At 40.0% G+C, this 11,292-nt stretch overlaps 2 protein-coding genes across 13 annotated transcripts in view; both read right to left on the bottom strand.

Annotated features, from left to right (window-relative positions):
- LOC118395382 (hepatocyte cell adhesion molecule-like) overlaps positions 1-11,218 on the bottom strand; it is a 32,444-nt gene extending 21,226 nt beyond the window's left edge. For 2 of the 7 annotated variants that reach the window (XR_008065534.1, XR_008065533.1), the window contains exon 1: positions 11,048-11,214. Coding sequence is in view for 3 of the 7 variants with exons in the window: in XM_052464443.1 (XP_052320403.1) it covers positions 11,048-11,099 (52 nt within the window). In the remaining 4 variants the exon portion in view is untranslated. Of the gene's footprint in view, positions 1-11,047 lie in introns of all 7 variants that reach the window. The other 5 variants (XR_008065532.1, XM_052464443.1, XR_008065535.1 and 2 more) reach the window with 4 other exon arrangements.
- LOC118395375 (SLAM family member 5-like) overlaps positions 1-11,292 on the bottom strand; it is a 261,843-nt gene that overhangs the window by 98,096 nt on the left and 152,455 nt on the right. The window lies entirely within an intron of this gene.

Here is an 11,292-nt window from a genome sequence, read left to right on the forward strand (position 1 = left end):
TATTTTACACCTAGGGTTACAATACATAACTTTAACCCATTGTTTAAGAGATTCTCCAAAATGTAAATATTCCCAGACATTTATATATAAACTCCAGTCGTAATTTTATAGGAAAAGGCTACTTCAGGGGTATTTTTGTTGCTGACTGAAAGCTAATATTTTTTTTTGATTGACAGTTAATTATGAGTATATTTAGATTTTTGAACTCAAGGTCTATGCATATGGTGTGGTTGTTGGTTTTTCAAGAGGTCATTATCTTTTTTCTTTATTATTGAATTTAGTCAAATTATTTTGGATACTGTCAATATTTATGGGAACAACTCAAAACAAGAACATTGTCCTTGAGGCTGTAGAAAATCTATTTTTATATTGATATTCTACATTTCACAGCTCCTTACTCTTAATAGGTAGAGATTTTAATATTGCTTTAGATAATTATCTTGATAGGTGGCCACCGCGGCAGTCTACTTCTCTGAATGCCAATCTAAAGTTATTTCTGCAGAAGTTTGATCTAGTGGATTTATGGAGAGAGAAGTTTCCTCTTGAGAGATCCTATACCTGGTGTAACAAAACATATACTAGACGTTCACATATTAACTATCGGCTGGATTCAGAGGGCTAAAGAAATGGTTTATTTTCAAATGATTGACACGCCTGTAACAGACCATAGAGCTATTCACATACAAGTGTGAATATTGCCCTGTAATGATAGTCAATGCAAAGCTTCATAACGGAAATTGAATAGCTTCAAATTAAAACATGAAATAGTCAAATTTCACTGGTTTAGTAATACATTTTTGGAATAAAGCCCAGAGAAAAAGTGAATATAGGACAAACTGGGAAGTTTGAAACTGGTAAATATTTAAGAAAATATAGCAGTGATCTTGCAAAGACCAGAAGGATAGAAGAGGAAAATCTTACATAAAGAAATACCTCACTCTTCCAGAGACCTCCTAATCGTCTTTCAGATACGGATAAAGCTAAGTTAGTTAGATTAAATTGACAAGGTTAAGGCAAGAGGTGCTTCATTCAGATCAATGAAAAAATAGCTTGAAGAAGGAGAGCAGAACTGCTTATTTTTTCAGACTGGATATATTTAACTCTAAAAGTAACACTACTCAACAGTTAAAGGGAATGATATGATCTCTGATATCCCTAGGACAATTGACAACTTCTGTGCCAATTTTTACAGGAACGTACAGTACAGTGAATAAGTATTTGCCCAATTTCTGATTTTCTCTATTTTTGCATATTTTTGATACTGAATGTTATCAGATCTTCAACCAAAACCTAATATTAAATAAAGTGAACCTGAGTTGACAAAAAACAACAAAATTCCCTTGTGTGTAAAAGTAATTTCCCCCTTACACTCAATAACCTTTAGCTGCAATGACTGCAACCAAATGTTTGTATTTTTTATTTCACCTTTATTTAACCAGGTAGGCCAGTTGAGAACAAGTTCTCATTTACAACTGCGACCTGACCAAGATAAAGCAAAGCAGTGCGACACGAACAACAACACAGAGTTACACATGGAATAAACAAACGTACAGTCAATAACACAATAATAACACAAATGCTTCCTGTAGTTGTTGATCAGTCTCTCACATCGCTGTGGAGGAATTTTGTCCACTTTTACATAACTGCTTTAACTCAGTGACATTTGTAGGTTTTCAAGCATGAACTGCTTGTTTCAAGTTCTGCCACATCTAAATTGGGATTGAGTCTGGACCTTGACTCAGCCAATCCAAAACTAAAAATGTGTTGATTTAAAACCATTTTCATGTAGACTAGATTGTCTGTTTTTGATCATTGTCTTGCTGCATGACCCAGCTGCGCTTCAGCTCACAGACGGATGGACAGACTGATACATAGCAGAATTTATGTTTCCTTCTATGGCAAGTCATCTAGGTCCTGAGGCAGCAAAGCAGCCACAATCCATCATACTACCACCTGCTTGACTTTTGGTACGAGGTTCTTACTGTGGAATGCAATGTTTGGTTTTCACCAGACATAATGGTACCCATCTCATCAACAAAAAACAAAAAAACTGGAAGCACTTGGATGATCATCAAGACTCTTGGAAGAATGTTCTACGGACAGATGAGTCAAAGGTATAACTTTTTGGACGACTTGCTTCCCATTATGCCTGGTGAAAACCAAACACATCTTGGGTGAATCAGAGCTTGGTCTAACCTGCTTATGAGAAAGCAAGGCCATACAGCTATTGGGTTTTCATTGGGGTGGCAGGGTAGCCTAGTGGTTAGAAAGGTGGACTAGTAACTGGAAGGTTACAAGTTCAAACCCCTGAGCTGACAAGGTACAAATCTGTTGTTCTAATCCTGAACAGGCAGTTATAACCTATTGTTCCTAGGCTGTCATTGAAAGTAAGAATTTGTTCTTAACTGACTTGACTAGTAAAATAAAAAAATGTATCCCATTGGAGTCACTGTGTACAGCTGTCCCGATGGCCGACGCTCTGTCTAACCGGCTAATAATCATTGCATGCAATATGATTTTGCCAACTACAGTAATAATTTTACAAATACAAAATGATGCACTATTTGTGCATTGTTTGGACACAGATTCCCACATTTGTGTTTTCATTGCATATGAACTAGGACACTGAATGAAAAAAAAAACATTGGTTCAAAGCTGTGTAAAAACAAAACATCTCTATAGAAATCTGTGTTAAAACAGCAAACACTAAGTTTATCTTGTGTAGGCCTACTTTAAAGGTTATTTCTGGATGATAATTAAGTTGAATGTTCAAGGTTTCCAAAACTGTATCGCAATCAAGGATAAACTGTGCCTCGATAGAGCATTTCACACTTGATCAAATCACCTCAGCTAATCAAAAGGGAAGTTGAATTTCTCCAATGTGGAGTCAGAAGGGCAAGGTATTACCAGGGATAACAGGGATAACAAAATTGGATTCAATTAGACAAAGTGTACCGTCCTCAGAAATCCTTTCCACAGCTCACATACAGTGGGGAGAACAAGTATTTGATACACTGCCGAGGTCTGTAATTTTTATCATAGGTACGCTTCAACTGTGAGAGACGGAATCTAAAACAAAAATCCAGAAAATCACATTGTATGATTTTTAAGTAATTAATTTGCATTTTATTGCATGACATAAGTATTTGATACATCAGAAAAGCAGAACTTAATATTTGGCACAGAAACATTTGTTTGCAATTACAGAGATCATACGTTTCCTGTAGTTCTTGACCAGGTTTGCACACACTGCAGCAGGGATTTTGGCCCACTCCTCCATACAGACCTTCTCCAGATCCTTCAGGTTTCGGGGCTGTCGCTGGGCAAAACAGACTTTCAGCTCCCTCCAAAGATTTTCTATTGGGTTCAAGTCTGGAGACTGACTAGGCCACTCCAGGACCTTGAGATGCTTCTTACGGAGCCACTCCTTAGTTGCCCTGGTTGTGTGTTTCGGGTCGTTGTCATGCTGGAAGACCCAGCCACGACCCATCTGACTGAGTGAAGGAGGTTGTTGGCCAAAATCTCACGATACATGGCCCCATCCATCCTCCCCTCAATACGATGCAGTCGTCCTGTCCCCTTTGCAGAAAAGCATCCCCAAAGAATGATGTTTCCACCTCCATGCTCCATGGTTTGGATGGTGTTCTTAGGGTTGTACTCATCCTTCTTCTTCCTCCAAACACAGCGAGTGGAGTTTAGACCAAAAAGCTCTATTTTTGTCTCATCAGACCTTCTCCCAATCCTGCTCTGGATCATCCAGATGGTCATTGGCAAACTTCAGACGGGCCTGGATATGCGCTGGCTTGAGCAGGGGGACCTGGCATGCGCTGCAGAATTTTAATCCATGACTGCGTAGTGTGTTATTAATGGTTTTCTTTGAGACTGTGGTCCCAGCTCTCTTCAGGTCATTGACCAGGTCCTGCCGTGTAGTTCTGGGCTGATCCCTCACCTTCCTCATGATCATTGATGCCCCACGAGGTGAGATCTTGCATGGAGCCCCAGAAAGAGGGTGATTGACCGTCATCTTGAACTTCTTCCATGTTCTAATAATTGGGCCAACAGTTGCTGCCTTCTCACCAAGCTTCTTGCCTATTGTCCTGTAGCCCGTCCCAGGCTTGTTCAGGTCTACAATTTTATCCCTGATGTCCTTACACCCTCTCTGGTTTTGGCCATTGTGGAGAGGTTAGAGTCTGTTTGATTGAGTGTGTGGACAGGTGTCTTTTATACAGGTAAGGAGTTCAAACAGGTGCAGTTAATACAGGTAATGAGTGGAGAACAGGAGGGCTTCTTAAAGAAAAACTAACAGGTCTGTGAGAGCCGGAATTCTTACTGGTTGGAAGGTGACTTGTCATGCAATAAAATGCAAATGAATTACTTAAAAATCATGCAATGTGATTTTCTGGATTTTTGTTTTAGATTCCGTCTCTAACAGTTGAATTATACCTATGATAAAAATTACAGACCTCTACATGCTTTGTAAGTAGGAAAACCTGCAAAATCGGCAGTGTATCAAATACTTGTTCTCCCCACTGTATATATAAAGAGAGCACAGAAACACACAAGACACAAGCAAAAGAGACAATTAGACAAAGGTCCCAGCCCATGTCAGTCCACATAGAGACCATTTCAACGATTTCCATGATGGTTCCATATCATTTCAAAATGGAGCCTGGGGAGTAAATAGGCCTACAATGGAAGTTGCACATACTAGTCTCATCAAAGCTGGGATAAGACCTGAGGTGGTAAGAAAAAGGTTGACTAGACAGCACAGTTCTATCACATCTTGTAAATGATGTCCTACTTAATTTTGATGTCTGATTCCTGTTATTTTTTAATGTGTTCGACATCCACAGTCTGTGAGGCAAAAGAAGCAGAGGGCTTTGATGACAAAATGGTGGTCACTTGAGCAGAGGGTAGTTATTCTTAGTCATCCAGTGTAGTCAGCAGAGGCTTGGCTTTCACTCTACCAGGTGTTAATCTGAGCAATAATAAATGACAGAAAGTGAAAATGTTTAGCAGCTAAAAGTTACAAAACATTTGCAAAGCCTCTATTAGAGTATGCCTAGTACAGTGTAAATCCAGATTAAGGCCGTTATAGGCTATAGCAGTCTGAACCACCTAATACAACTGCTCCTTTGCTGTTCTTTGCAAGCAAAACATTTGATTGAAACCAATAATAATGAGTGCAAATGATTTGGTTTACTTTGAAGTTATTTCTGTGGGAGTTTACATCCTAGGGAATAAGCTGGTTTTCTGGGTATTATTACATTACACCCCAGAATTTGTTTTACGACATGACTCGGTTTTATGTAATAACTAAAGAAATGACAAGTTTGGTGTAACTTGGATTCGTATACCAATGCAAATCCATGTTATATGTGGTTAGTTTTATGCTACCTTCCCTTCAATGCATTTTCTTGGTCAACAGCCAGGTGTGTTTTTCCAATTAGAGGGTGGTTGTGACCTGGAGGAAAATGCTTTTTCAATTTCAGTCAAGGGGAAGGTTTAGTATTTTTTTTAAATTTAGTGCAGGGGAGGTTCATGTAATTTGTTACCTACGCCCATTCCTAATCAACTCATCCCTAACCACTGGCCCCTCTGACATCAAGATGGCCAATCGCTCCCCTTCTCAAGAAACCAACACTCGACCTCTCTGATGTCAAACTACAGACCGGTAATCCCTTTCTTTTCTTTCCAAAACACTTGGTCTCTGACCAACTCTCTTGTTATCTCTCTCAGAATGCTTTTCATGACCCTAACCAGCTGACTCTCTCTCTCATCCTACTAGATCTATCCTCTATCTTCGCCAATGTGGACCATCAGATCCTCCTCTCCACCCTCTCAGGGTTAGGCATCTCAGGCTCTGCACACTCCTGGATTGCATCCTACCTGGCAGGTCGCTCCTACCAGGTGGCGTGGAGAGGATCTGTGTCTGCACCACGTGCTCTAACAAACTGGTGTCCCCCAGGGTTCGGATCTCTCCTCTTTTCTCTATACACAAAGTCACTCGGCTCTGTCATATCCTCACATGGTCTCTCCTATCATTGCTATGCGGATGAAACGTAACTGCTCTTCTCCTTCCAACTTCTGACACCCAAGTTGCAACATGTCTGCCTGGCAGACAACTAAGCTTATATGGCGGCCAATCACCTCAAGCTCAACCTTGACAAAAATTGAGCTGATCTTCCTCCCGGGAAAGGACATTGCGTGACACTGAACAACACCCTGTCTTTCTCTGTAAACATCAAAACAGGGACTCGCTCCTGCAGGTGCATGCTGTACAACATCCATAGTGTACAGCCTTTCCATACACAGGAAGCGGTGCAGGTCCTAATCCAGACACTTGTCATCTCCCGTCTAGACTTCTGCAACTCTCTGATGGCTGGGCTCCACTCTTGTGCCTTCCAACCCTTGTAACTTATCCAGAATCCCGCATCTGGTGTTCAACCTTCCTAAGTTCTCCCATGTCACCCCGCTCCTCTGCTTTGTCTTCCAGTCGAAGCTCGAATCCTCTTCAAGACCCTGGTGGTTGCCTATGGAGCAGCAAGGGGAACTGCACCTCCTTACCTTCAGGCTATGCTCAAACCCTACATCCCAAACCGAGCACTCCGTTCGGCCACCTCTGGAATCTTGGCCCTCCTACCTTTATTGTAGGGCAGCTCCCGCTCAGCCCACTCTTCTCTGGTGGAAACGTATTTATGCGCAAATATGAAAAATATTAAAACCATCACATCGAAGTCACACGATGTGATATTGTGTGTGATCCTCGCACTACGACTCCGGAAACAATGCAGTTTAATAGGCTACAGATTAAATAACTAATGCACTTCACAGGGTGTTGAAATTGCACTGTGATCTTGATGCTTCTTTCCAATAAATATTGAGGATCTGATTCTGGTGACATTATGATCAATACTTGACTGCCGTTTTACATATTTAAAAAATCCATAATAATCTCATGTAGACCAGGGGTAGGGAACCCTGTTCCTGGAGTTCTGCAGGTACTGCAGGATTTTGTTCCAACTAGGCACCATACCTGACCAACTGATGTAATTTAGCAGTTCAGTGATATCCTAAATTCAACACACCTGGTCTTCCAGGTAGGTTAAATCAAAAACATGAAGAGCCTGCGACACTCCAGGACCAGGGTTGCCTACCCCTGATGTAGACTTTACCCGCACAGCCTAAACACTATGTCTGTAATCTGTTGGCTACAGCGCACATGCCAAGACCATAGTTGTCATCACTTCCTCCGAAGTCGGTCCCCCTCCTTGTTCGGGCGACGTTTGGCGGTCGACGTCACCGGTCGTCTAGCCATCGCCGATCCACCTTTCATTTTCCATTTGTTTTGTCTTGTCTTACCACACACCTGGTTTCAATTCCATAATTACATGTGGTGTATTTAACCCTCTGTCCCCCATGTCCTTGTCCGGAATTTTGCCCATTGATTTATTGTACTGTTTACAGTGGTATTATTTATTAAACTGCACTGTTCTAAATCAGTCTTGTTCTCCTGCGCCTGACTTTTCTGCCGCCAGTACGCACCCCTTACAATAGTACACATTTGCAAATGACAATGAACTTTCCATTTTTATTTGGTGAATGAAAAGTTAACCTAAAAAGTGCATTTTGTGTGCATTACGTAATCAAACACTGATTTTTATCTGTGAAAAGTCTTTTTTTGTGGAAAAACACCACACGTGGGAAAATGTGCAGATTTTCTTTATGCAGATTCTAGGGTATTTGCATGAAAATCTGTCCAAATTGGATGAAAACCTAGCTTATGACTTTAGAAGGTTGCGCTTCAACCTTCTATAGTCGAGGAGACACATTTACTTTGCTTGGGAAGTAATGTGTGATTCTGTCACTATCAATTGAAGTTGCACATTTCAACAGGCTATTAAACAACATATCTCTAGTCAGGAGTAAGCCAGGTAGTCTAGGAAGGAACAAAAATGAATTATTTAGGCTATATTCATATTATTTCAAGGCTATAGCCTGCCATTTGAGAAATTAATTGTGAAGCATTTGTGACACTACAGGAAGACAGGAGCGCTCAGTATTTCAAGAACACATCAACAACAGCACTTTAAAACCTCTACAGGATCAGTGTGACTAAACCGGGACAGTTGTTGTTCAATATGAGATAAAGTGATTAGAACAACAGCCAACTTTCTGGGACATAGACTTGTCTTAAATGAGCAGGACGCTTAAATTCTTGCTAACCTAACTGCAGTGTCCAATTTACAGTAGCTATCACGGCAAACTTTTATCACGTTAACTCCTCGCAGACTTAATGCAACATTTTGTGTAGTGATGTAATTCTTCACTGGATCAGTCTGAAACATTGCGCACACACTGCTGCCATGTTGAAGACAACATTGAAGTTACAAATAGAGTCATATGTCAATATATGCCTTGCATGTTTTTTTGTTTGTATTACCTTTTATGAGATCTAATGTGTTACATTGCCCTACATTAATTTCACATTTCCACAAACTTCAAAGTGTTTATTTTCAAATGGAAACAAGAATATGCATATCCTTGCTTCAGGTTCTGAGCTATAGGCAGTTAGATTTGGGTATGCCATTGTAGGAGAAAATGGATCCTTAGCAACATGCCTATGCATTTTGTATTTAGGCTGTATAAATATACATTTCCAATAACAACTACTTAGAATTAAACAATAATGACACAAAAAATGCTTTATTAAGCTATACAGTCATTCTACAGTGCCTTTAAATTAACTTTAAGAAACACGAGTTTGTCCAGTCTTTGGTTTGAGTATCATGTGGTGAGCTATGCACGCCTAGTTTGTTAATTTAGCATAGCAGATGCTTTTATATTCCCATGCCCGCAGACAACACAAATCTATTTTGTAACAACAATATCATGGAATAAAATATAATAAATTAGTAGATAGTTTCCTGAATGTAAAAAAAGTTACAAGTGCATATAGGCCTACCTTATGATATGCGGCTCTGTGTTAATAAACAACTGTCTTTTTCTCAAATTCTACGATTTGGTACTTCAGATGTAACTGGTTCATTATTACACTGTTAGCACTGTTCCTAACTTAGACTATCCTCTTATTGAACAGCCTGTATTGAAATCACAGCCTCTCTGGTGCTGCAGCATGCGCTCATTCAGTCTCTTGCTCTGGTTTGATATTACAATATTCTGCTTGTCTCCAGTCATGTAAAATGAAGTAGAATTGCATAAATGTGTTTATAAATGGCCATTTCTTCTCAGAATTCAAATAAGATGATAGATTCATGCAGTGCTTTTATTATAATGGAGATCTTTTCCCCTCTACCCTTGTCCGCGGTGGAATGTGAATCCACAACCGTCTGACAACTTTGGCATGTAGGCTAATGCTTACAAAATGACGAACAGCTTCTAAAACTGCATATCTAAAGGCTCTGGTCTGTCCTAGGATTGAGGGTAAACAGTAGGCATGTTCTCTGCTATCCACTTTGTTTCATTTTGGGTACAGGGGAGGGCCACTTGTCTCATTTCAAACGGTCATGGAGTGTAAAAATATATTTTACTGAAGAGTCATCCATATTCATTTCAGAGAGGTCCTATTTTCTCCAGGTATCCCTCATTATAAATACCTTACAGTCCCTTAACAGTTCACAAGCACCTCAGTCAAGAAACTCAAGATAGATCTGACAGACAAAACCAAAACCTGAAAACCCACATCATTTCCTTCTCACACTACGTCTTAAATACTTTGAGGGCTTGTTTCCCAGACACATATTAGGCCTAGTCCTGGACTAAAACCCTGTTTTAATGGAGATTCTACATTGTGCATACTTTTCAGTCCAGGGCTTAATCTGTGTCCAGGAAACAGGCCCTGAATGTTTGATCTACAGGGATTCTTCGTTTAGTTGATGGACCTACAGTATGCTTATTATTATTATTATTATATTAGTATGCTCATTGTCCTTCAATGATACAACACCATGGAGGAGATTCCCAACTCTAGTTCTTATCATGACAATAATGTTTTAAAACATCATACGAAACATAAACACAGTTGTTCATGTTACAGTTTCAGAAATGGGGAAGTTGTTTAAGAGCAGCACTTTAGGCAAGTTGGACAAACATCTAATGCAGTGAGTTGATAAAATCTCGTTACCAAGAGGAAATGCTCTCTCTTCTCCATCCTGAACACAGAGGGGAATGACTTGTGTGAGCTCACATTTTTTTTACTTTATTTAACTACGCAAGTAAGTTAAGAACAAGTTCTTATTTTCAATAACGGTCAAGGAACAGTGGGTTAACTCTCTGTTCAGAGGCAGAGCGACATATTTGTACCTTTTCAGCTCAGGGGTTTGAACTTGCAACCTTCCGGTTGCTAGTCCAAAGCTCTAACCACTAGACAACTCTGCCACCCCTTCAAGCCTATCATTCAAATAAGAGGCAAATTGGTTGCAGTCAAATCATTAGTCCCAGAGAAACAGATAAAGTCACCTTGAGTTACTCCATTTGATCATCTTCGCTTTCTCTATGAGATACAACAGAGTTTGTCTGCACACATTTTTTCACACAACTTAGGTGTAGCCATCAACACTTGTGAACATAGCCACAGGAAGTAGTGGTGCTGTAACACCCCCTGAAAAATAAAAAATAAAGGAAAAAACTGACAAAAACAGCACCCAGCCCCCACCATCAAACTGCTTTTTACGGCTATGCTTGTGTAAATGCTTTTGCACATAAAACTCCCTAAAACCTTAGCAAATGGGTCGATGCCTCCTTTTTCGATCAGTTGTGTAACTTGAGGGTGTCGGCTACGCCTGGAACAACAGTGGAAGTCCAATAACATTGTATAAAGCATCAGGTAGCCAAGCCTGCAGACACAGTAATTACATTTGGGAACATAACTAATAAGACTAATTAAGCCTACATGAATAGCTTACCTATATATATATATGACGTTTCTGTATCACATGGAAACATGTCTAAAGGTGTCACACATGAGTTTAACACAGCTGTCTCTAGTCTCAAGTCTCCACAACCACAATAATCAAGGTGCACATACCGAAGAGATGCAGCAGCGTCACTTTCATTTTTTTTCGTTGAGAAAACAGCATTGTAGCCTACAGTCCATACAATCATCCAACTGGTTCCACTAAATCATCTTCAAATAACATGACATAGTCTGAGATACTCGACAAGAGCGCCCAGACATTGGGTTTGTTAGTTTAAGCTTTCCCAGGGGCCGGGTGGGTGGAGTTTAAATTCTATAGACAACTACAACTCCATCTACAGCTGTATTTGCTTTTC

This window comes from Oncorhynchus keta, chromosome 16 (genome assembly GCF_023373465.1).
Source record: "Oncorhynchus keta strain PuntledgeMale-10-30-2019 chromosome 16, Oket_V2, whole genome shotgun sequence".
Taxonomy (NCBI): domain Eukaryota; kingdom Metazoa; phylum Chordata; class Actinopteri; order Salmoniformes; family Salmonidae; genus Oncorhynchus; species Oncorhynchus keta.